The sequence below is a fragment of the Haemaphysalis longicornis genome, unplaced genomic scaffold (assembly GCF_048455015.1).
Source record: "Haemaphysalis longicornis isolate Haplotype H1 unplaced genomic scaffold, Haemaphysalis longicornis Haplotype H1 scaffold_2, whole genome shotgun sequence".
NCBI lineage: Eukaryota > Metazoa > Arthropoda > Arachnida > Ixodida > Ixodidae > Haemaphysalis > Haemaphysalis longicornis.
In genome coordinates, this window is record NW_027526295.1 from 137,696,650 (window position 1) to 137,723,072 (window position 26,423).

Sequence of the window (26,423 nt, forward strand, 5' to 3'; positions counted from 1 at the left end):
TTTCAAGACAGTGTGGACCCCGAAAGCGAGCTCAAGGTTGGAGAAAGTAGTGCTATCCAGTGCAGATATTATTTGGCAGATGGGCCCTGGTTGGACACAAGTCATGTTGCTGTACTCGACGAACGCATGCTTTTGCGAGGCAGTGAGACGTTTATTTGTGTAAACATTTAGTAAATACTAGCAGACGTTTCCGTTTACAAAAACTGGGAAACCAGCTGTTCACGCAAGCAGTTTGTATAAATAGAACGTAAAACATAGGAGATACAACTGGTACAACCAGGGTCTGGTACCGGTACAGGGGTACAACTGGTACTGGTACAACTGTTGCAACCAGGTTGTACCGGAGGGTAAACTTTGGGTTTAAAAAAAGGTCGTGTGTGCTGTGTAATACCAGCAGGTGTTTCCGATTACAAAAACTGGGAAACAAGCTGTTCACGCAAGCAGTTTGTATAAATAGAACGTAAAACATAGGAGATGCAACTGGTACAACTGGTACAACCAAGGTCTGATACTGGTACAGGGGTACAACTGGTACTTTGGGTTAAAAAAGAAAAAGTCGTGTTTGCTGTGTGTGTGTGTAAAGTTGTGACTTCTACGTTTTTGACTTGCAGGGTGATCTTGTATGCATTCCTGCTGCTGATGCCGCACCTGGAGTTTACCTTCAATAACTGTCTCTACTTTGGTGCCATCATCTCGGCCACTGACCCCGGTAAGTGCAGCTTGAAAGTTGTCTCGCCGATGCCGGCTTGTTTGTTTTGCTGGACAACAGATTATCTTAGATGCTTCTATTTAGATCTGGAGAAAAAGTGGTGCGCGTACGTCTCATGCTGTGGGCACAGCTCATAATTTTTTGGCACGATTTGGTTTTAATATTACAGCTATTGTCATGAAAATTGGTAACGTGCGTTGCAGTGCACTGGTCTCATTTGTGAAATAAATTGCAGGAGCGTTTGCTGAAAGGCTAGTCGGCACATTTTACTTTCCTGTTGTTAGCGCTGTTTTAAATGCAGAGCATTTCTTTAACTCACATGTAGCGTCCGCAACAGCTCAGCGCGCAGGCGCGCCCTCTCCCCCACTCCTCCTCTCCCGCATCACGCTACCCTCCTCGCTCTCAACAACAGGTCCGCACCCCTCCCCCTACACTATATAAAAAAATAATACTTACCGGCGCCTGGTTTCGCTCCCACGACCCTGCGGGCGGAACGCAAGGTACATGGTGCTCTACCCACTGCGCCACAAAACCGACACAGAATGAAAGGCTACGAACGCGCCTTATATCCTTGACTCGTTCAAACTACGTCAAGAAGCTGCTGATACAACGCATTCACTACCACCAACTCCCCAAACACTAAACGTTAACGCAATACACCCACCCCCTATGCGACGCATTTACTCGAGTCCCCCTCGCGGGGAGATGGGCCCTTTTTTTTTTCTTCGATGACTGTGAAGTAAATCTTTACATAGAGAAAGAAGTGTGTTCAAGTATTTCTTGTAGAAGTTTTGTCATATTTTGTAAAGACATTTCATAATGGATGCTGATTTGTTTTTTGTTTTTTTTTTACGCATCCATTATTTAGAGATAACAGAAGGGGGAAAAAAGGGGTTGTTCCTCACTTGTAGTTGTCTAACTTCAAAAGTTATGCGACCCTGAGAAGTTCGTGGCTGAACAAAGAGATGAAGAAAAAAAAATGTTCACTCCCATTCCTGAAGAATGATCACTTGGTTTGCGTAACTTTTGAAGCAACAAGCTAGAAGTGTGAAAAATTTGTTGTTCTAATGCTAGGTATTTGTATATTATGGCTGCATGGAAATCATACATACTTATCGAATTTTTTTTTTTTTTTAAAGCCTGACAAGGCTTGTACGACAAGTTTGCGTACCTCAAACAATTTATTCTACATAAGCTTTTATTGCATAGTATTTGTGTTCGGTACACTACAGCACAAATCTGCTAATTTTCATGAGTAGTATAGATCAAATATTAAAAGTATTTTGAGTGGGGGTTCGGTGGCTCGAGTGCACTGTTCCACATACGTTCTGCAATGTCTCAATCTTTATTTGCAAAGTTGCCATCCGAGGCGTGGTGGAATAAGTTGCTCGAAGATAACCAGCGCTTCTTTGCAACCAACTTTTTCTCACTTTGAAAAACTTGTTCTGGTGTTCCTGTGGATTGTTTCCTAACACTAATGCCCATTTTACCACTGTGAGGCGTGCTTCTCTGTTCTGCAAAATCCCGTTTTGCTGCTCCAAAATGACTAGGGCTAATCACTTCGCTGAAAAATGGATCTCTTGAGCAGGTGACAATAATCGAACTCCTGATAAGTCGGACAGACTTAGTAAAGACAGTCTCTTCCGGTTCTGTGTTCCCTCTCAGGTGACCGTCAGATACCTCAGTTGCATTAACAACCGTGAACCAACACCTTAAATCGACAAAAGTGCGTGCTAGGTAGCATCACCGAACCCGACCATCTCGGTCATTCCTAATGTAGATTGCATGCGAGTGTGAGCCCCTTATCTGAGCTTCAAGCAGCTTGCACCAAGGCGATTGTCTCGCCAGCTGCCCATTGTCCACTTATCTGCTGTTTTAACTCACCCTGTTGTAAGGGAAGTCGCTGGGTCAGTGCGATGTCCAGAGGTAGGCTATCTTGCAGTGTTTGTGGGGGAAAAAAAAAAGCTGTATTCAGCTACGCTCCGGTGGTGATAGCATCGACACTAAAAAGCTTCACCTCCGGTTTCTCGCGAATGCTATTTAGCTTTTAATTTATTGTAGGTATCTTGGAAAATATTATGCTGAACTTGACCACTAAGACCACTGCCATTAAACTGAGTTTCGTTTTCTTGTCATAATTAGTTTGCTGTAAACTTGTAAACGTTATAGAATTCACGTCTGCTTTCAAAAAGTGGCCATCTGCGAAGGAAGTATTGTTACAGAAAATGACTGTAACTTGCTTTATTGAAACTATCTCGAAACAAATGATATGACAAACAGCTGCCAAGACTACTTTAACATTATGCCGAGCTTCTTTACTTTTCTAATTTTGTAGTTCATAGTGAGGCTGCATTTGTTGTTGAATACCTGTGTGCAGTCTTCGGGGCTTCGAGAGAGAAACAAACAGCCCTGTCTGTGTTTGTCCACTAGAATAAGACTGTTCCTTGCAAGTTTCATTCAGCTTATTAATCAGACAGTATGCTCAATCAGAAATTTAAACAAACATGTTTTGTTTCGCGCATAGACGCACCGGTTGAGGCAAAACACACCAGTTTGACTGCTTGTTTTTCTTCACAAAGGGCTGATGAATTTTTCTGTGGGGCTGTTGTTTCTTTTAACCCACTTGATGTCTTCTGCGCCTGCCTGTGTTTTCCACCGCCGTTAATACTTGTGATTGTTTGTTCCGTGGGGTAAAATACACCTTCTTGTTCTTGTCGCAGTCACGGTGTTGGCCATCTTTCACGATCTCCACGTGGACGTCAACCTGTATGCACTAGTCTTTGGGGAGAGCATCCTCAATGATGCTGTGGCCATTGGCCTGGTCTCGTGAGTGCTTTTCCTTCGTACCGATTGTTGAGCAACCCCGAAATATGATATGGACGATAGGAAAATTGATGCTGGCAGACATTCATATTACGGAGTAATTCTTTTTCTTTTTTCGGCTGGCTTGATGTCATCTTGCTTCAGGCGCACTGTGACCTCGAGAATTGATCTTGGGGGGGGGGGTTGGGTCATCTTATTTGAATTCGATCAGTGCATGGTTTGCAGAGTAGTCTTTGAGCTCTTCACACTGCATAACCCGGAGGTTATAGCAAACAATCATGCTACGAGCGCTAGTGAAAGGGTGATCATCGGTAACAGTTTGAAAAGTAGTACTGGGGCTGTGACGTGCCAGAAAGTTGGCGAAGGGTTTAAACAATAGTCAGTGAACAATTTGTCAGGCTGGACGAGGGTGGTGAAAATGTCAGAATCAAGCGATGTTAGAATCAAATCAAATCGAAACAGTAGGAAAAATTGGGTTTAGAAGTCTCTGATATGTTGCCATACAGTTCGAACAAAACACGTTGGAATTTTCGGGTAGTTCAGAAACTAAGCTTGCTGTGCTGCGCAATATTGAATGTAATGTTGTCAGTGTTAAGACTTATCATACCTTATTTAAATAGAGTGGTATAAATTGTGCGGAGTAACTTTTGTTTGTTTTAAATTTCACTTCTGACTGAACAGTTTTCTACATAAATTCTTGTCCTAGACATACCCTTCAAAAAGATAAGACAATGAGTACGACTCTTTTCAGTTTCGTTAGTTGTCTGAAGAGGTTTGATTTTGATTTTGTATTTTTTGAACTTGCATGGTTGCACCAGCTTTAAAAACACCGCTTTTGAATGTCATGATATGCGTAAAATTAAGATTGTGTTGTCTTCACTGAGACAACGGTGGCAAAATGATAATGCTCTCTTCCTCTGCTTCCAGGGCGATATCGAGCTACGAGGAGAACAATAACGAAGGGCGGGAGTTTGAAGTGGCCGCAGCCTTCAAGGCGTTTGGGAACTTTGTCTACATTTTCCTTTGCTCCTTCATGATCGGGTCCGTGACGGGATGCGTCACAGCACTCATATCCTTTTTCTTCCCCTCTCTTTGTGCCCCACTGTGGACACGTGTTTTGTTTCGTTTTGTATGCCAAGCTTATCTCAATATGTTACTTCGTCACTTTTCTGTTGGGCACTAATTGCAGTCTTTGCTAAAAGCATTGAAAGCCCGCTTTACCATTTTTGTACGTTTGACAGAAGTTTGACAATCAGTTTTGGGGGGAATTCAGTGTATGTTTTAACACGTGTCTGGGTTGTTTAAATGATAACAGAAGCTTGATAGTTTGTGCATAGAATAAAGGTTTGCCTTGTCGTTTTCTGGTAGAGATGCATTGTCAATCCGACATTTAGTGAACTGTTTTGTAACCCGTGCGTCAGCGAATGTTGCACTAAATTCTACGAGACGCATTTGACAATACCGTAGGTTGTCTGTGTTCTGTTATAAATAGCACCCCCCCCCCCCCCCCTCCAATTTTTTTTTTCCTGTCTTCCCTTTTACTTTGGTGTATGTTGGCACACACAATAAGCATGGAGATAAACAGGCGAAAGGAAATAGCTTTGTTGTCTGCTCCTATCACAGAAATTCGTAAAAATTCTTCTCGTCTAATCATTTCGCACGTCTGCACTCAAATTTTCCTCTGATTGGTGGTAGCACCACCCCTGACCCTATTTTTCGCCAACATTCAATGTCCCAGAAGTTTGGCTACAGAGCCTGCTTGGTTAAAAGATACGGGGCTTTGACCCCGGCACGAGTTGCCCCGCCGCGATGATCCTTGACTGAGTGTCCCCCTCCCCACATCACCAAGTTCACCAAGCTGTGCGACTTTCCCCTTTTGGAAAGCTGCCTCTTTGTCCTGATGTCCTACACATCCTTCCTCATCGCGGAGGCGCTCGACCTGACAGGTGAGTGTGTATGCTGCGCCCAGCTTCATTCTGAGCAGTTGCCCGAGTTGAACCCACCCTCAGTCTCTCATACGCTGGCGTTGGGTCCCTGTGATGGCCCTACAGTCGGGATTTTAGTCGGAAAACGGGCGCAAATACAGAGCAATGGGAAAAGTCTGCCTTCGCTTTTTTTCTTTTCTGTTTCCTCTTTTTGGGCGTGGGAGGAAAAACGTGTGCATTTGGAGTGAATCTTAGTGCAGCTACAATTAGCCAAGTTGTGAAGTTGGAAGCAACTAGCGAATTTCAGTTTTCTCGTTATCGTACCTCTGGAGTGGTTGAAGTTTGTTTATTGTTCAAACGCAATACCGGAGGAGGTCCCAAAGTTCCAAGAACTGTCCGGGGGGACCTCCCGTGAAAAGATATCAAACACTGTTACGTGGGAAAAGCAGTGACAGTTATACATTACTGAATAAAGCAACCTGCTTAGTACGATAAAATGATTCATAGACAAATTAGTTTCGACATTGTACAAAAGCAATACATCACAGAAAATTTTGAACAATACAATCATCAACATAGTACCCAGAGCATAATTCAGAGGTTAACTGTAAACACAAACGTGACGCAAAAAACTGTATGCAAACAAGCATAATAAAGTAATGAGGAATCACTCTGGAACAAAGAAACCATATGACATTTGAGGACTCCTGGGAAGTTATCAATCCGTCTGTAATAAGAGTGCAATGAAATATTGCTTCACCCTTCGACTGAGCTGTGTTGACATGCGAGCGGATTTTAGATGGCTAAGGAAAATTCGAAACGCCCGCTTTGATGTGACGAGCTGTGGTGGCTTGAATATGTTTTAAAATTACGATCTAAGTGCGCTTAATTAAACGATAAGCTTAGTCAGTGTAATAGGGAAGATAATAGGTCCTAATTTATAGGGGGCTCATACCACGTAGTGCACGCCACCCCCTTGGATATACTAGGTCTGTCTCGGTATAAGTGCACCCACTTGCTAGAGAGTTTCAAAATGGACCCGCCGAACAATACGTACTTCACCCCTGGCCTTTTGCGCACCCTCGGAGTCTGTGCTGTCAAGCGCACTTGTGTGCATTGTCACCAGCCAAATGCAGAGCTCGGATGACACTGGCATGTTGAATTGAATTGAGTCTGTTTTCTTTCGACAGGGAAACTAAATAAAGCTTTGCAAACTGCTTGTTCTTAGTTCCTGGCCGATAAAGGCAGAGTTACTTTTGGGCCAGAAGTTGCCATTTCTGTGCTGAACCCCGTCCAAGTGTGTGTGTGACAAAAAAAATTGGTTACTGTAACAAACCTTCTTCCATTTCCTAAGAAGTTTCATATGAGTAAGCTGTTGAGTATAGTACTGTTGTGTGTAGTTCTTAGTGGGGGAATTGATAAAGCTCCGAACCAAAGAAGCAGTACACATGTCCATGTGTAGGGCTTCAAATGTCTTTTCCATTTAATAACCCGCAGTTATTTGTTTGATGGAAAAGTGTGAGAATTTGCAGCCTTGAATATGGATTGAGTAGCTGTTGTTATTTAATTCATATTCGACTCAAGTGTCTGACGTGATGCCTTCGAATATTAGATTTGAGTGAGATGTTCCAACATATTGCAAATATATTGAGGATTGTAGCCAATGGCCAAACATGCTGTAGCCCCAAAACTCATCATCTGAAAATGAATGATGTACTCATAGTGTCACACATTTGCAAATCTAGGAAGAGAAATGTTTTATTCATTTTTTTCATTTTATTTATTTTATTTATTTGAAATAGTGCCAGTCTCTTTTGAGACCAGAGCAGGTGGGCATACATGAATAAACATGGATAATAACAGCAAGGATACTCGGTAGATAATATAACTGTGGGGAATAAACATATTGTAAGTTTATAAGAGTATCACTGTTTGTGGTAGCGGCTGTAACCAACATCGCGTGTTTTGAAAAATGAAGCAATATAGCAGCCATTCCACTCTCTTGAGGTCAATAGCCAGCAAAGTGGTGTAGATCCATCTGATTTGATGAATGATACTTGCCTAGTTCTTTTTAATGGCACCCCTATCATTTGTGATGACTCATTGATACTTAACTAGGTTCGTGTAAGTGAACTAGTGAGGGTGTGATGTACAGCTTAGCTAAAATGGGAGCTGTGAATTAGGTGACTATGATTCCTATGTAACGTTGGGTGTGAGAGCTACTTAGTTTCTATTTTGACTTGGCAGTTACAGACATCAAAGGCTTTTTAGTGCGAAAGAGCTTCTACCCAACCTCCCTGGATTGTACGGATGTAAGATGAAGCCCTATACTCGGCGACAACTTAAGAACGGCACCGGAATTGCCGCTGTGCCTTATCACCGTAGCCGGATGTTTCTCCGCAGGGCGCAAGTAGGGCGTTACTGGGAATATTTTGAACATGGCGTGAGCCGTTCCCGTGATTTTTTGGACTTAATATGCTTATAAACGACTTCAGTGACGACAAACAAACTGCGTGAGACAAGGCAGACGATATCACGCATTCATAGCAAACCCCTTTCAAAACGCGCGCGCACTGACGTCACAGGTCCGGCGCTTTGGCGGAGTGATACACTACATGAGGTGGTGCCGTTCTTGAGTTGTAACCAAGTATAGTCCGGGCATTACCGTAAGGAGTCTTTTTGGCGGCACTTTTTATAGCGCGCATAGGCAAATAAAGCACACGCGCTGACGCTGCACGAACCTTAGATGTCTTCCCTTTTATGACTTGTTGACGCTTTTTGTGTATTTAAATCAATACAATAATCTCTATTGTATGTGTGTATAAGAGTGACGAAAGGAGCAGTAGTGGTAATGTCAGGAGTGGCGTCGTGCAGCTAAGACTGATGAAAACTGCTTGAAACACTGAACGCACGTGACAAGCCAGCCACAAGCATGGCACAGTTTTGGTGGAACTCGTGATGCAAAAAATTGTGCCATCTGAGGCATATTCAGCTTTGCTGCAAAAAAAAAAATATGCGATATCGGATTCGGTATTTTTTGCTGGTTTTAGTTTCATCAGATATTGCATTCGATTCAGTTTGCTAATTGGACACCCCTACCTGTTGGGCAGCTTTGTGCGGGAGTGCATTTCACTCGCGTTAGGCTTTTTCATTCAAGTGTACACCCGCCACGGTGGCTCAGTGGCTAAGGGGTTACGCTGCTAAGCCCCAGGATGCAAGTTGGATGCCACTGCCGCTTTTGAGATGGGAGTGAAGAGTGAAAACACCCCTTTATCGAGATTTCAGTGCACCTTAAAGGGGCTGTGCAGACAAAATACAAGTTTGTTTTATTCGAAAGATTTCGTGTTTTATAGTGCCCCCAGCACTTGTACGGCAGCAAACGATGCCGTATTCGCTGAAAAATTAATCAATTTAAATTAAAATTTTGATTCTCCCACCAAATGTGTGTTTTCGTGACGTCTGCCATGAAGTCACAATGGCGGTTATTCAAACGAACCTCCAGTGCATCATTAGGCTCTGCAGGCTTGCATACTGTCAGTCCTCCCAGGTGGTGCTACCATATTGAGCCCCGTGAACCGTTGTCCGCCGTTGCTTTGTTTTTGACCGTATTGCACCTGGCTTGTTATTGGTGCGGTAGAAAGTTATCGTTTTGTGAAACATGGGGTATGCTCGACAAACAGGGTATGTAAGAAAACGTCGCTTACACCAATTGGCCAGTGTCGTGTAAGACAACTCCAAAGTGGCAGACTGCTGTGCAGCCAAAAAACAAGCATAGTGCGCCCAGTGCCAACAGGAGTACGCATCGGTGCTTCTATCTTTACGTGTATTTTTATAACTTTGATTGGTTACCCCACCATTCCTACTGCTGGTAAATGAATATGCATTTCATTTAAGCGCAAATAGCTCATTGGGCAAGCTTATAAGCCCTGCCTAATTTGCGCTTGCTTTCGTTGGCCTCACCTAATCGCGCAGCTGGGCGTATGACATCATAGGTTCTGTTGCGGGAAATGAGCTAGTGGGTCCCATGGCCCTTCCCTTTTTACCTAAGTATTTAGGTTGTTTGAGCAATGTGTGCGTTAAAAGGGGTGTCAGTATGATTCCAACGAGGAAATCTTTCAAATGAACCAAACTTGTGTTTTGTCTGCATGACCCCTTTAAGGATCCCTGGGTGGTCAAAATTAATCCAGAGCCCTTCGCTATGGCGCGCCTCATAACCCAGGTGTAGCTCCGGTGGGTAAAACTTGAATTTTATTCGAGTTTGTACCATTGTTGTTAATCATCATTCCCTGTTGGGTGTGGCTTGTTTAATCTCTTGCAGGTATCGTGGCCGTGCTGTTCTGCGGCATCTGCCAGGCCCACTATACCTACAACAACTTGTCAATAGAATCTCGGCTGCGGACAAAGCAGGTTTGTGGAGAACTCAATTCGTCTTGTTTCAGTAAAAGCGCACAATTATCTTCTCAAAGGGTTGCATTTGCCAGTCTCGTACGACACAACGAGGGAGCGAAAGAATATGAATGGTACCATTGAGCAATGCTGTGTAACAAACATGTCTGCGTATGCCTTAGTTGTCTTATTTGTTCTCAAAGTAATCTTGAGGAGTAGCAGTGTCAAGGATGGAACCTTTTTTTGCAGAAGTACCGGCTGGCAGGTGTACGGAAAACATTTAACAGCCGTTAAAAGCCTTGTGTAATTAGATTAGAAAAACACACGGTTGTGTTTTTCTGTTGTATGCTTTCTATGGTAAGTGTCGTAATGTATGTGAGGACTATCGTATATGATAGTCTTCACAATGGGCTTGTTTTTGACAGATTCCCGTAGCATAAATTCAATTACTAGCACGCCAGAATAAATCAGGAGTGACGTATGCCCACATGCATCGTAAAAAATTTCCTGCTGTTATCTGGTGAGGTGTTGAATCGGATTAGTTTTGTGACCAAACTGATGAGATGTAATTATCAGAGGTGAAATCAACAATAATTGACTGCATTGCATCTCGTATTAGAAGTTAAGTACTTTCTTTGTGAACTGCTGTCGCAAGTGCCGTTTGTCGGGTCTCTTTTTCGACTGCAACTCTGCGTCGTTTTTCTCTCTTCCAGCTCTTCGAGTTGCTAAACTTCTTAGCGGAGAACTTCATCTTCAGCTATATTGGAGTCTCCATGTTCACGTACAAGAAGCACAGATGGGATGCCGGCTTCATCATGGTCGCATTCGTATCCTTTTCTGCTTCAAAGTGCTTGCCACGATTGTTTAATTAACGGGGCCACGAATATGAAATACAACTTTGTTTAATTCGAAAGAGGTAGCCTTTGGAAAGTCACTCAGCACCACTCCAGCCACGAAAATGTTTTTTAAGAGAAAGAAATTGAAGAAATTAATGAAATAAATAATGAAAATAAAAAATTATACCCAATTAACAAAGTTAATGGAATGTTACTTATTCAATGTGTTTCACTTCAGCCAAGAATTGAAATTGGTGAGTTTTTGTGCTACGGTCTAGTTAGTCATTCTGGCATGGGTCATCCCACATGTTTGACATTTTGGTTGTGGAGGAATTAGCGGAGATAAGCTGACTCACATTTTAATGGGGGAATCCAGACAATTGCAAAGTCTCGCAGAATATGAAAAAAAACGCCGAATGCAACTGCTTCTACGAAAATTTTGTTCGCGCAACGGCTAGCAAGTTGGATTCAAGCGACCCCAACTGCTGAAGTGCATCATTTAAACATTTTGCGGTTCAACCTGCCCTGGTAGCAACAGGCATTTCCATGCCGGGTCACGTGCCGGCATTCTTTCTACGTGGCTATTAAAATTTTGCATGCCGCCTACATTTTATAAATCTCATTTGAGTATCACGAATTCTTTCCCACCCCTTTAAAGATTTGTAGTTGAAATTTCAGCGCTTGGCATATTTCTGGATGCTCTGCAACTTTACAATTAAATATTTCTGGCTAGATTTACTCATTGGAAATTTAAAATACTTCAAATTAATTTAAGTAAACAAGATGTAAAAATGGCGCGACATCCTTCGCATCACTTCGAATGTTTGTCGATTACTTTTCGTGCTTAAAAATTCAACATTTTATTTAATCATTGGTCCGAGTCAGGTGGAACCCCTGTAAATTAAATGAAAATACATTATTGCGTTTTGTAATGTGTTACATATTTCTACATAAGCCGTACATGCCGTTGTACATAGAGCTAGTGCACCCAGAGAGCGCGGACAACTTCTTTTAGACCCTCTACTCGCAACTGCCGGGGCCCAAGGGGGGCCGTGATGAAGTGTTGCTTGTGGCGACGGGTGAAAGGTGCGACTAAATGAAGCAACATGTGGTAATAATGTCTCGGCGCCTCGAGTACACGCGACTGCGTGTGTCTGCTTCGTTAACTGAGACACGTGACAGCTGGCGATAGCGGTCGGCCGGGCCGTCTACATCTACCCGCTGACGTTCCTGCTGAACCTGGGGAGGACGCACAAGATCCCCATGGCGTTTCAGCACGTGCTGTTCTTCTCGGGTGAGTGCTGCTGTCGGCGGCTGCTGTCGGCGGCTGCTGTCGTTGCGACGTAGAATGAGGGACGGCAGCTTTCTTCGTCTTCGCTTGCTTCGGGCTGAAAGGAGGCACGGGGGTTTGTTTGTTGTGGAGTCCTTAACGGTGCGTGACTCCTGGCTGCATAAAACTTATTTGGCAGCTGTCTTTGTCGAAGCCTGCTGTATTAAGCTGCAGAGGCAGGTCAGCAGATGTTGGTATTGAGTGGGGTCGCTTTTAGTCATTTATTGGCTGTCTCTGACCTTAAGAACGAACTGAGTGCCGTAGCAAAAGTGGCTTAAAAGCTGTTAAGGTCTTTAATTTTTAGCCACGCACTTGCTCTCCTGCCTGGGTGTGTAACTTAGTTTAAAAGCTCGTTCGGGGTAACTATTTAAAAAAAAAATTTGTTGTGCCTTATTTTCGGGGCCCTGCTTCGAGCCGTTCTAAACATTGAGTTCGTGTCAGAAAGTTTCAGTTCTTGAACTTGAAGGCCTGTGTAAAGTGTTGTCAGGTACCCTACGCAACATCTACGCAAAGAATTTCGTTAATATTTCCCTCTTGATTCATTTTCCTGACAGTCAAGTTGCAAAAAAAAAAAACTAAATCAATTGGGTCCCATCACTTATATATACAGTTAAACACGGATATATCGAACACGGATATATCGAATTATTGTTTATATCGAACAGTCCAAGCATCCCCTTGAAAATCCCATGCAAAAGTATAGGGCTGTTGTGCGCGTGTATCGAACTCCTGATCACGGGCAAATTCGATATATCGAATTCCGCGCCGAAGGTACCCCTAAAAGTTTGCTTCCTCTGATAGGGTGGAGTTGATGATAATGTTGACTCATCACACGAGCTGCCTGGCTTGGTGAGACAGAGGCGGCCCATGTCCGCGGCATTATGTCACTTCGATGGCCTTCAACAGCTGTTTTCACGCTAGCACGAGGGGCAGCTCCATGATAGCTAGAACGCGGATAGTGGTTAGGGTGAAAGGACATAAACGAGCAGAAAAAATTGACCGGAGGCACTCTTTTTCTGTGATTGAGCTGTTTGGTGGCTCGTGCAGGGGGACCGATGCGGCCAGTGGCGGATCCAGAGGGGGGGCGGTAGGGGCGATCCCCCCCCCCCCCCCCCCCAAAGCCTGCGTCAACATCCCCCCCTCTCCCCCCTCCCTTCAGTGCCTGTGGCCATCTCCTTGGTCAGGTTGCCCCGGCACGACTGCCCTAACCGCAGGGGAAGCCGAATGGCTAGAACGGCTGTTATGATCGGCCTTCACGGCTTGAGAGGCAGCTAAACGGCAGGCATAACCGAAGTTAGTCTCCTAACCGTGGTTATCGCAAACCGAGCTAGGCAAGCACGGTTTACCTCACAAACCGTGGCGCTGCAGGTGCACCAGCCGTGAACCGGCGCCGTGAACCGGCGCCGTGACCCGTCGGCAGAGCTACAGATGGATGCAGCCTCATGGTGTCAGAGCTGCGTGGCGCCGTGTCAGAAATTAAGCGGTGTGCCACAAAAGCAGTTCACTCTCCGTGTTTTAACCACGCACTCAACTTGTCGATCTCGAAGTCATCGCGCGTTCAAGCCGTTAGGAACGCGGTGGGGGTTATGAAGGAGGCAATTTCCTTCTACACCACCTCACCAAAACGAAACAGTGTATTAAAGAACACACTTGGCCACCAGCTGAAAGGCCTTTGCGAGACGAGACGGGTGGAGCGACATGACACTGTCATCCAATTTCGGGTCTCTCTTGTCTTCGTGGTGAAAGCTCTTGACGCCGTCGCCAACTGGAAGGAGCTTCAAAGCGCTGCAAAAGCAAGGACGCTCCGCGTCACCGTTGGCGATGGTGAGTTCATAATGGCGATAGTTTGCCTCTCGGACCATTTGGCTCACACGCTTCCGTTGAGTCGTCTCTACCAGAAGGAGTGCGTTGATGTGCATACAGCAAGGAATACGCTGACAGACACTGTAGCTGCCCTCACTGCTCAAAGGCGTGACAGTGAAGAGGCGTTCACACCTCTCTACGAGAAAGCCGTCGCGCTCGCGGACGAACTTGAAACAGAGCTGCGAATCCATCGCATCACGAAGAGACAGTACTACAGGTCTAACACTCCAGCGCTTGATCCACAGAGCTTCTTCAGGACATCAGTGTATATTCCTCTACTGGATAATGTGCTGGCAGACCTGAAATTGAGATTCAATGATGATACTTTTGGAGTTTGTGAGCTTTTCCTATTTTTGCCGTCCCAGCTGCTGAATACCATAGCATCAGATGACCAACCAAAAGTAGTCAAGCAGATTGCCCAGCGGTATGGATCGCTCGTACGGCACGGCTTAATAAGTGCTAGTGTTATTGCAGCAGAACTGCGGCTATGGCGGGAAAAGTGGAAGCGTGAAAGCGAACAAGGAGCGCACATCCCTGCGACTGCTGTTGAAGCATTCTGCATGTGCGACGTCGACATCTTTCCTTCGATCAAAGCACTACTACAAATACTGGCCACTCTCTCTGTCAGCGTCGCCAGCGCCGATAGATCCTTCTCTACGCTCCGCCACTTAAAGACATGGCTGCGATCACAGATGAGTGAGACAGAGACATCCCTGTTGACTGTGAAAAAGTTATTGATCGCTCCGCCAACGGAAATCGTGGACGACGGAGGTTGGAATTTGTGTTGTAGCATTGGATTGCTCACATTAGAACTTTCAGTAGAAGTTCCCAAATCTACCAACCAGACGTCGCGGTGCTCTAGCTGCACATATTTCTGTGGCATTGTTTCTGCAGTCTAGTACATGAACTCCCATTGTATCTGCAGTAATGCTTCGTTATCAATGGGACATTCACTTTTGAAGTGCAGGTATGTGCTCATCATTATGACCCCGGAAATATCCAAGAATTAGTGGAATTCTGGTGACCACGTCGAAAGAGGGAAAATGATTGGACGTCAATCGGCCCATTTATTATGGTGCCGGTGCATGGGAAAGCGCCGTGCCTGTTCACTGCGATCCGGATAATGTAAATACTTGTATAAAGAAAGCGTTCTTTCTCACATCAACTTGTCCTGATGACTGCCCGGCACGACACGAACCCGTGTTCGCACCGGCCACGCAACCCGATTCCTAACAAAGGCTTAGCACAGCAAAATGTGCCTACATCTGAAGTATGGCAGCCCGATAGTTGTAGTATTTCTTGATATTCATTCAGATTATAAAACTGATTAGAACAAATGAGTAGCACCACTGTGAGCAAAAATTAACAGTATTTATGCTCTGACGGGGTTCCTTTGATAATAGTAACTACTAAAAACAAAAGTCACCCTCCCCCTCTTCATTTGTACTTCAAGTGACCGCCCCCCCCTAAAATGAGTGGCTGGATCCGCCCCTGGATGCGGCGTTGTATGTTTGTTTTGTCCAAGGCATTCATTTCGGAGCAACGAAGGCGGGAATTCGTCGGGTGCAGGCTGCTGAAAAGATGTTGGTTGAAAAGGCGTTCGGAATTCCTCGCAGTAGTTTTGAGGGCGATGCACACATCAACGTTGACGTAAAGACGAATGCAGCACAACCCGCCCCGGCTATTCCGGAGCGTGTCGGGTGCAAAGCGACTTCGTTTCACGCCTCCAGATGGGGGACGTGTTCGGTTCGGATACTGAAGATAACGGCACTGAGTGCCTGACAACGTTCCCAACCGCCTACTGCAGCCGAGGTTCCGTCAGCGTTATTCGCCTCTGTTGTGGCACAGTGTACAACGTTGATTTTCTCATTTGTGCGTGTTTGTAATCTTGAAGACAATTTGGCGAACTTTACGACGCAGAAGAAAAAACAAGTGAAGCTAAAAGACATTTCAATGATAAATAAAGTGCGGTGGTCATCATGCTGCGGTTAGGATTTTCCATGTTTTGAGGGACAAAACAGTAAACTACCGTTTTCCACGACTTCAGAAAAGTCTCAGTGATGTGCGGAGTTGTCAGATAATCTTCAGATAGGCGTATTTTATATATCGAATTATTGATATATCGAATTCTTTCGCGATCCCCTTGGAGTACGATATATCCGTGTTCGACTGTAGTAATATTTCGCATGCATACAGTCATGGGTGAATGATCGAAACTGTGGAAGGTAGGTGTTAATGAATGCAATTGGTTGGGCACATTCAGAAAGCACTATTAGGTACTGCACTACTTGTTGTGAATAAGCCATCGATAATTTGAATTGCTGAGAAAGAAATCGCTTTGCTTTCCTCTGCTGGTACATATTTTTGTGTTCCCGCTGCCGCGGTGGCTCGGTGCCTCGGGTGTTGCACTGCTGAGTACAAGGAGGTGGGTTTAAACCCAGCCGCAGTGGCTCCTTTTCTAATGGAGGTGAAATGCGAAAATGCCTGCTTGTCGAGGTTTTGGCACATGTTAAAGATCCCCAGGTGGTGGAAATTAATCCGGAGCCCTTCACTGCGGCATGCCCCTCAACACAGGTGTGGTTTTGGCACGTTAAACCCCATAATTTGGATTCTTTTTAAGTACAGAGCACTTTAAAGGCTCGCCTTGTCATTGTACCTCGCTCGCTGGACCCAAGTAGATCCACATGGCGTTCTGCCGTCACGGCGTCCCACAGAGGCTTTGAAAGCCAAGTGGTTTATGTAGTCATAAGTGTGCGGAACTCGTGAACCGCTTGCGCTTGTCATACATCTCCCCGTTGTTTAGCGCAAGGAAAACTGCAGGTACATTTGAGGCAGAATATACGTAATCAACCGGCAGCGCCCACGTTCATCTAGTTAGGAGTGCTCGTTGGGGTGGTGTTTACGTTAGTAAGTGAAAAAAAGTGCGAGTACAACACTGGCACGTGCGGGGGAGGAAAAGCAGGCACAAAAAGAAAACTCCCGCTGGTGCAGTTTCAGGCAGGGGGCGCGCGGGTACTGTGAAGGTGGGAAATTTTAATTGCATTGGGTGGTAGCAGTGAGCGGATAACGGCGCCACAGCCCATTATGGCGAATCACTGCTCTTCACTTCCGACAGCTTTCACGTTGAGTGGTAATTATTTTGCAATAATTTCGTGTTGTAGGTATGTTTATGTGCGCAAGAATCGTGTCATTCTTCTCTGCTTTATTTTTTCTGGCAGTGTGTAACTGTCCGTGTCTCTCCCTTCCCTTGTTGCTTGCCGACAGGCCTGCGTGGTGCCATGGCCTTTGCCCTGGCCATCCGCAACACCCTCTCTGAACAGAGGCACTTGATGCTCACGGCCACCTCGCTCATAGCCATTGTGACGGTCATCGTCTGCGGGGGCTTCACCACACAGCTCCTCGCGTGGCTCAGCATACCGTGAGTACTGCCCGGTGAATTGGGACGCCAGGGCTACGCTGTTTGAGCGTCCAAAGACCTCCTCCTCTTCCTCCTTTGAAACGGAGGGAAGTTTGTGCAGTCGGATGAATGCGTAACTTGGGCTGTTTGCATCAATATTCCCTAGTTTCGTTCAACTCCAAATTCACTTGTTTTTGCATCAGGTTGCTCACGTCCCTTTATTCTTACATCCCAGTAGCCTTACAGGCTTTAGGATAGGATCAGGCTTAAAAAAAGCTGCCTAACAGTGGCCGGAGTTGGCTTGTGATGCATGTAGTTTTTTAGATTTGAATGCACTTGAAACCCTTTGTACAATTTGCGAGCTTATCTAAAGGTTTCCTGCCTGCTGAGTGCTAAGATATTTGGGCTCGGAAACCTGAACCTATGCTTCCATCATCAGGACTTTTGTGATAGGGCACGAGGAGGAGGAAGAGGGAAGATGGAAATGCGCTGTGTGCTAGCTGTGAAATTTTTTGTGATGGAGAAGGAAAAAGAAGTGTTGGGGTTTCTAATTTTGCTTTAATTCGTGTTACTCGCAATGACCAGTTGGAACTGAGTACTGAAGCTTCAGCCGTTCACATTGCGATACTGATATTTTCGAAGCTATATCTTGCGCGGGCTGTGAAAGAGTACTGCGTTTGGAGCTGACTGTGCTTGTTGTGGAGCTTGTTTCTAGCCCGTCTGTCTTCTCCGTCTTTGTGCAGGGTGGGAATCGAAGAGGAGCATGAAATGCTTCAGTTCACTGGAATCAGGCCTGTAAGTGTCGCTTTCCTCATTTGTGTTTGGTGCCACTACCACTGACGGGGTGATGCACTCTCACTGCAACCTAGAGCCATATATCAATATTGCTATGTACATCTCTACATTCACATGTATATTCGCTTGCTGCATCGTGTGGCGTGGCAAGAGCTTGGTGCCGAAACCTTGGCAAGAACAAGCATCACTTAGAAATGTCAGTGGAGGCAATCAATCGCCTGTGCTCTCTGGACAACACTAAATGGGGCTGTAGATGTTCTGAAGCGAGCAAAGAATTCAAAGAATGGATTTGTTTTGTAAGCACCTTGCTGCAGGGATGCTGTGAGGTGTTCGTTCTTTGTGGCTGTCCACAAAACTGTGTGTGGGGTCTTGTCACTTAGGCACATTGTTATGGGCTTGAATTAGAAATTTTAAAGGAAAAACTCCTCTGGGGCATTTAGTTTAATTTTTCTGTAAGCTCCCCATACTGCTTTGCGTTTCAGTCCTGGGGCTCGCGTGGAATGCACCCCACCACCCCTTTTCTTTTTTTGAGGAGCATCTCATTATGGGTTTGCTTGTTACATCGCAATGGTTGCTATGTAAACAAAATTTTGGATGTCCAGTTTCGTGTCACTTCATCACTGCAGACGTAATCACACCAGTTAGTGTAATAAAGGCCAGATCTACACATTTCAGTGCTTACCTGACACGTACCAGAGTTCTCGAAATGAACTCGCAGTGTTAAAAGAATCAGCTTGATTATTAACCCCTCAGGTGTTTCGGACACTAAGAAAACGTCCTAGACAAAGCTTCCCCAAACTGTTGTGGACAAGCCGAGCTTTTCGTCGTACCAGAATAGGTTCTCCTCTTGAGTGTTCAGGATGACAAACGCTTGTCTAAAGCTTAATTGTGTCACGCAGCATATGGAAGCACGTACATAATGTTTTTCTTTTCTCCCGTGGCAGGAGCGCTATTTTTGAGTGAAAACAGGGTGTCCGATGGTGGCGCCACATGCATAACGTGCCCGCCAACTCGAAAAAATACACTTTTTGTCGTTGTCGTGTATTCTTCTAATGAATATTATTCGTATACCAATGTTTATCTTGTACCTGGAAGGGAAGAAGACCGCGACGACGCAGAATTGAGCAGTTCTTCGGTTGATGTTGAGGACGTATCTGAAGCGAACATTACGACAGCTCATCAGTTCCTCTGTGTCTTTCTCCCTGCTTTGAAATTTACCACACTGTCCTGACACTTCCCTAGGGAAATAGTCGAAGGTTGATTACCCTGCACAAGCAAAGAGTGATAAGGCGTTCACTGTTGTTTTCTTTTCGTGGTTTGTATCTTATTAGCACCACACACCTGGTCTCCTATGCAACTCTCATAAATAAACTGTACGGTGTTAATTTGACTTAGCATGTAGTGTAGATTAGCATGTAATAAGATTAGAAATCAGCAATGAAAAAAATAAGGCAATTTTGGTAAAAACTTCCAAGATAGTAAAACATTTCAGGGGCTAAGGCAAAAACCTTTGATGTCTCATTAAAGGATGACCTAGAATGAACCAGGTGACGACACAAGTGGTACAACAACCCAGGAAAAGCCAGAAATGAACTAAAGCATGCCAGGCTGTATAACAGATTATTGATTACCAAAGTTGATGAATGATTGATTAGTGATTGATAGTAATGCTTTCTAAGGTGGAATTAATGGGGATTAAAATTAATTGAGATAGATTTATGATGGAATAGTGATTAGTAGTAATGATTAGCAAGGTGGGAATGAGATGGATTATTGTGGATTAAGGATAATGCTGTGTTTGATGGGCAGACATGTATATAAAAGGTATGTGTCAGAATAGCGTGCCAGGCTTTTTTTGCCTTCAAAGCATGTGATTTAAAGAGAAAATTCTCGAAATTAAATTTTAAATAATGAAAATTTCTATCTTCAAAGCAATATTTTTCACCTGACAAAAAACTGAAAGGTACAGTCTAGTGCCTCCGTATTGTTATTATGTTGAAGCCAGTTCTTATGATTGGCCACATAGTTTATGCATATTGATGCAGGTACTACAAGGTGTAGCTGAGATGTTTTTTGCAAACTGGCAGTTGATAGGAGGGAAATTGTGCTAGAGAACTCACAGTTGACTCACGTTAATACGAAGTCCACGGGCACAGCAAAAAAACTTTGAATTAACCGGATTTCTAATTAAACAAGGCACTCGATAACTGCATTTTTATTAGTTTACAACACCTCTTCCCTCTTGATTCCAGAATCTCAACTTTCACACCCCAAGTCAAGCGTGCGACGCGGGCTGTCATGATAGTTGAGACTTATCTCTAAAATCGAAGCCTGAGATGTCCACTACACAACCTCCTCATACGGCGCTGTGTGCAGCAACAAAAAGAGGTTTACAACCTCAAAAGAGAGAGACGCATGCGCTAAGAGTTGTTATGTACCAATTGCGAAACTCCCCATAGGCCCCATGTATCAAACGCCAGCCCATGGTTGGCACCCCTGTGCTGGGGCGAACAGGGGCAAGCCTGTCGTATGTTTGACTGTCGTATATTTGTCGTAAGTTGACTAGTATGTCGTATACTGGCAGAAAGTTGGGAGTAGTACTCAAGGGCTTTGTGGCTGCTGTTGTAAAGCCTAAAAAAGAAAAAAAAAACATAAAAACTTGTGTAAACATTACCTAATTTATGTCTTCTTATTTGAAAAGCAAGCTTTATCTTGTAAAGTTTCATGACTAAGTAATAGTTTAGCGAAGTCCAGTTTTCGTTACCTAGGGGCCTCACCAGCACACTTGCCCCTCAGCATCCACAGAGCAGGGGGCCCCGTGACCTCCGGATTTTGAAGCGGAGTTTCGCAACTGGTGTATATATTGAAAAGCTCTGGCATACGCTGGCGCAAGTGTGAACTGGCTGCCGCCTTGTCAGCTGTGCGTTGGCTCAGTTGCGATGGTGCCGACATCAGTACAGAACTCTGTGCTGTTTTTGCACTTGAAAATTCATAATTTTACGGAGAAAAGACGGTTACCTTAATGCTTGTTATTTGAAATAACTTGCAATTAACCAGCTTTTAGCTTTGAATTATCAAGTAATTTCTTCCGTTGGATTGCACGTGAAATTTCCAGGACCAACAGATCACTTCCAGTTAACTGAAAATTCCAAATTTAGCGACTTCGAATTACCGAGACTCGACTGTATGTTTCTAGCTGATGGTTCAACTATGCTTATTTACTTGCACGAAACAAGTCTGTGGGGCACTGCAATACACATTTCCGGCATTCGGGGGTACAGTGCGGAGGGTGGGTGACACGCAATCAGGGCAACTCAAAATCGTCTTGCGATCGTAACGCTGCCATGTTCTCAATCTAAAAAAAAAAAAAAGTGCGAGGATCCTGTTTGCTGCTTGGTTTGTAAAGTGGTGCGCGTGCTGTTGTTCTCTTGCCCCCTTCCAGGGTTATGAGGCCACTCAGAATGGGGTGGTAAGGAACCGTTTGCATTTGCACTGCCTTGCACCCACAGCAGCTTTCTAGTCTGGCTTGTGTGCTGTCTCTGTGTGTGTGTTTGGGTGGGTGCGTGACTGCAGCAGGGGGGACTAGAACGAGCACAGTGGAACAGAGAGAGAGAGAGGCAGCCCAGGTGGAGTGAAGGGCGGTGTCACGGAACGTTTTTACAACTTCACAAATTTAAGCAGGGATCATTCAGTCTGTTGATATGCCACACTCTAAAGGGAAGCACTCAGTAATGGGGACAAGCATGCACTCTTCCATCTTTGGCATAACCTTTGTGGACTTTGCAGTGTTATGTGCCATGTAGTGCACTGAACACCTTAGTTTGGCCACCATTTGGAGTAGATTGCCTACACCACTTTCATGATTCTTTTTTGTTTAATTGGCATGTCTTGGTGGAGTTAAAATTGAATTAAGAAAAATGAAAGTTATCTCTTAATAAGGCATGGAACCTGCTCGATACGTTTATCTGGCTTGTTGAAAAAAGTACTAGTTAGGCATGACGAGTGTGTTCTGATTGCTTGCGTAGAGACGTGAAATTGCCTTGTAGGACTAGGATGCTTTTGATGAGCAAAGCATGATCGCAAGTTTGTAGTTGCATGGGTTTCAAATGCCCTTTGCTCTGGCCTGATTCTTCTTGTGCCCGGTGCCTGATTGGTGACTGCGTATAGCTTGTAGGATGACTCTTGGACGGTTGTAGTAATGTATGGGCCAAAATGTGCTGTGCCTTTCTTTGGAAACTTTAATGTTATCTGGATATTTGGTGGTTATATATAGCCTTCATGGGATGCTACATCTTAGCTACACATACATGACCTAAATGACCATGTCACTAATTGTCCCTGTAGCATGGGTTTTGTTTTTGATAACCCTGCCTTTAACGTAAAAAATAGCCAAATAATAAATTTTATGTGTTATTTTTAGTCGTAACCTAGAAGAAATTCCAAAATATTAGTCCTTTTTTAAATACTGACTGAGCTCTCACCCTCTAAATTAATACCATTTTAGCTTACATTTCTTAGCTTCTGTCCTTGTTTTCTGTAAAAGTTCTTTTTTTTGTTTGTTTTGATATTGGACCAACTATTGCCCACATAATGTCGGAATCTACCAGTCAGGTTTTCACAATTCTTGCTGCATTTGTGTGCTTATGTGTGTGTGATAGGGAAATGGAATGGAAGTTTCACACTCATTAGCACTAGTATAAAAGATTCTGTACTTTATTTGAGCAAAGTGTTAGTACATTATGACGTGAAATAATCATTGCACTGAGAAAGCCAAGATTACAGCTGTCATACAGTTGCATTCTTTGTGGTCCCTGTAGAACACAAAAGTGCATAAATTGAGCCAGTATTCGGTTCGTAGTGAATAAAATGATGTGGGTGAAATGATGCAGCATAAATAGTACACAGCTTCAAAGTTATGCTGTGTACACAGAACCAGATTGCGCATGTGAGAAGAAGAAGAAAAACAGTTTATTTGCCGTTGAAGAGAAGTACGATTCTTAAAATACAAAAGACACTGTGTGAAAATTTCAGGTGGCCAGGTTTAAAAATAAAAAAGAAAAAAGGCTGGAAGTCCAGGGTTTCTCCTTGACGCTGTTTGTTGCTGATAATTGTGGAGATTGATGTACCTATAAGGTCTCAGCGCAGTCATATGCATCTACTAGCTTATACATGCATTGAGAACATTATCAAAACTCTGCAGCATTCATTTACATGTACTCAAAGTGATCTTTTTTGGTGCTTGATAACAAATTTTGTTCGAGGCAAGGCCTTTGAATGTGGGTCAGCTTAAACAAAAGACACAGAAAAATGGAGGCTGTTGAAATTTCCACCAACCTGAATTTATCAGAACTTGACATCGTGTGTGATGTTCGTGTTAGTACTTTTGCTTAGTACCAGTACTTTTGTCACTCAATAAAACATTAGTCCTGAAAGAGTTAAGGCATGGTAGAAATGAGGTCAGTGAGCCACTCAAGGCGTACTTTGAGTATCTGAGACAAAACTGACTGAATAATTTTTTTCAAATCTTGTCGTCCTGGTTAACAATTGCCCGTATTTTTTTAACGCCGTATAATATAGTGCCATATAATATAGTGCCATATAATCAGTAGCTGGAAAGTAAATTTCTGGTTTTTTGGTATCTAATCATTTGGAAACTTCTCACTCTATTGCAAATTATGTGTGTCTTGTCTTAAAACGTGCGTGCAAAAACTTAATCTGCGCTCTCTTTTAAATTGTAGGGGCAGGTTAAAATAAATCATCTTGTGTTGGTTATGCCAAAAAAAAAAAAAACCACCCCAAAAAGCAATGCTATGCAGTTGTACACTTCGAATTGCCTGGGCTGTTTAGATCTCCACAGTCTTGTGCGGGCATTGTAACTGGAAACTGCCAGTGTAAAGCAGTGCTGAATGAAACGCTCCAGGTTTGCATTTTCTGCAGCCATGAATGCATTGTAATGTTATGGAGCATGCTCTGCTCATACGAGGAGGTTCCATTATTACTGTGTCAGCCATTTTGGAAAGTAGTTACCCTGTTCACTTGGTACTGCTTCACGCCGTCGTTCCGACTGAGAACTTAAAATTTTGGCCTGAAAGTGTCATGAGCTAAAGCAGGCATGCATTGATGAAGTCCTGAACTCTTCTGGTCAATATATTACCATCTTATTGGGACAGGCTTTGGCTACAGGTAACAGGGCTAATCATCTTAGCAGTACTCGCCTACGGGGCAAAAAACTTGGAGGCTCACTAAGAGGGTTCAACTTAAATTGAGGACAACTCAGCGAGCAATGGAATGGAAGATGGTAGGTGTCACATTAAGGGACAAGAAGAGAGCGGAGTGGGTCAGGGAACAAACGTGTGTTGAGGGCATCTTAGTAGAAATTAAGAAGAAGAAATGGACGTGGGCAGGGCATGCAATGCGGAGGCAAGATAGCCGTTGGTCATTAAGGGTAACAGAGTGGATTCTCAGAGAAGGCAAGCGCGGCAGGGGGCGGCAGAAAGGTAGGTGGGCTGATGAAATCAAGAAGTTTGTGGGGATAAATTGGTCGCAGTTAGCACCGGATTGGGGTAATTGGAGATCATAATTGGAGATCTTTAGGAGAGGCCTTTGCCCTGCAGTGGTGCATAGATAGGCTGGTGGTGGTGATGATGATGATGATGATGATGATGATGATGATGATGGCACAAAATTTTTTGAAAGTGGGAGAGACGATGGTGCTTGCAGCGTACAAACAAGACACTAATACCCGACAAATTGAAGCTTTCTGATGCTTGCTGGTGGGGAACATTCCAGTTCGGATTGAGACTGGCAGAAGTGCCCAATGGGGTGGTATCCATCAGAAGACCTAGGAAATGCTTGATGTAATGGCTGCTTTGGTAGTGCTGTTTGCATGGCTTGTGCGGCATGCGATCAGTGCTACAAGCAAAGGCTGGTGCATTTTAAAATGCCCACCACGCTTTCTTTACTAACTTTTACTAACCTGCATCTGCATGGAGTTGAATTTGCGTCTTGTATTGCTTTGGTGGAACTGATGTCGGATAACCCAGTGAAATTGTTAGTGGTACAGTAACATTCCTGGCTGCACAAGTTGATGCAGGACACTGCATGGAAGCGGGTGATCATTCAGGTGACAAGGTAAAGGTGACTGTGGGTGGAGAGAACTAAAAATTAATGTTTAATGCTTTTATCAGAAGTTCTAAAACCTAAACACACATTTGTATAACGGAAAAATACAGGACAGTCTGGACCCTGTCGTGTATTTTAATAAAAGCGGGATAAGTGTCGCGGCAGAATGTTTGGGTTAGCGCTTCTGACATAGCTGAAGTATTAGGTATACGTATATCAAAACCCTGGGTAGGAGAAAGAATACCTGAGTGAAGAAAGAATACTGTAACTCAATTTTGAGATGTGTTGCTACCATAAACACCCCCCCAAAAAAAGTATTAAGTCGCAATTTGGAACGTCCTGGCATGTGAAATACCCTGTCAATGCATGGTGGCCCTATTTTGACTCTGTGTACAATGTATTCATTGGCTTGTGCATGATGGCTGGGATAATCACTTAAAGTACCTTGGAGGAATAAAAATGGCAATCCTTTTTGACCTGGCAATCCTTTTTGACCTCGGTATTTTTAATGCGGAAGCTGAATTCAGCAAAAAAAAGTCGTGTGAAATGGTTGATGGGATATTTTTCTTTTGGATAAAGCAGTTTTTTAAGTGTTAATGTGGATTTACCAAGCAGCGTTGAGAAGGATTATTTGTTCTTTTACTTTAGGCGAGGAAACTGTTGGGGCAAGGTCTTGGTACTTCTGACAAAAGCTTTTCTGTCCCACTTTTGTTGCGGTTGGCGCAAAAATGTATTAACGGCTGCTTTTCAGTGCTTCAATTGTTTGTGCGTGTGTTTCCTGCAATGCTATCCTTGCAAGATCAGTCAAAGAGGCAAGAACTCCTTAGTGTGGACTGCTGTAGAAATCGTCAGCCTAAGCGCTGTGAAAAAACTGTGATGTAGAGTCGTTGCCAGGGGTGTTAGTGGAATTTGTGAAATACCTAAAAGGAGGGATTTGGGGGCATTTAATTCTGCCCGTTAGAAGTGGTTGTGTTTTTAGGTGTGGCATATTTAAGCTCAGTGTAAACATACTCCACTGCCATGCTGCGGTGGCATTCGTATACATCAAATTTTTAAACATACGTTAGTGTGTGAGGTTTTACATCATCTCTAGGAGTGTGCTAGCAATTGAACACACCTCTGGGTATATCTGCTCTCGCCCTTGTTAGGCTTAACATTGGGTAGCCCTAGTAGTGAGCCTGATGACGTCCACAGCAATTTCGAGCTCAGTGTAATGAAAAATTGAGGGTTGCGTGGT

The 26,423-nt window shown here is 44.0% G+C and overlaps 1 protein-coding gene across 1 annotated transcript in view; it reads left to right on the forward strand.

Annotated features, from left to right (window-relative positions):
- Nhe3 (Na[+]/H[+] hydrogen exchanger 3) overlaps window positions 1–26,423 on the forward strand; it is a 59,202-nt gene that overhangs the window by 18,989 nt on the left and 13,790 nt on the right. The window contains exons 5-14 of the mRNA XM_077698324.1: window positions 612–709; window positions 3,430–3,535; window positions 4,460–4,601; window positions 5,373–5,478; window positions 9,776–9,864; window positions 10,557–10,670; window positions 11,862–11,973; window positions 17,137–17,290; window positions 18,013–18,064; window positions 21,507–21,533. Coding sequence (XP_077554450.1) covers window positions 612–709; window positions 3,430–3,535; window positions 4,460–4,601; window positions 5,373–5,478; window positions 9,776–9,864; window positions 10,557–10,670; window positions 11,862–11,973; window positions 17,137–17,290; window positions 18,013–18,064; window positions 21,507–21,533 — 1,000 coding nt within the window. The remainder of the gene's footprint in view (window positions 1–611; window positions 710–3,429; window positions 3,536–4,459; window positions 4,602–5,372; window positions 5,479–9,775; window positions 9,865–10,556; window positions 10,671–11,861; window positions 11,974–17,136; window positions 17,291–18,012; window positions 18,065–21,506; window positions 21,534–26,423) is intronic.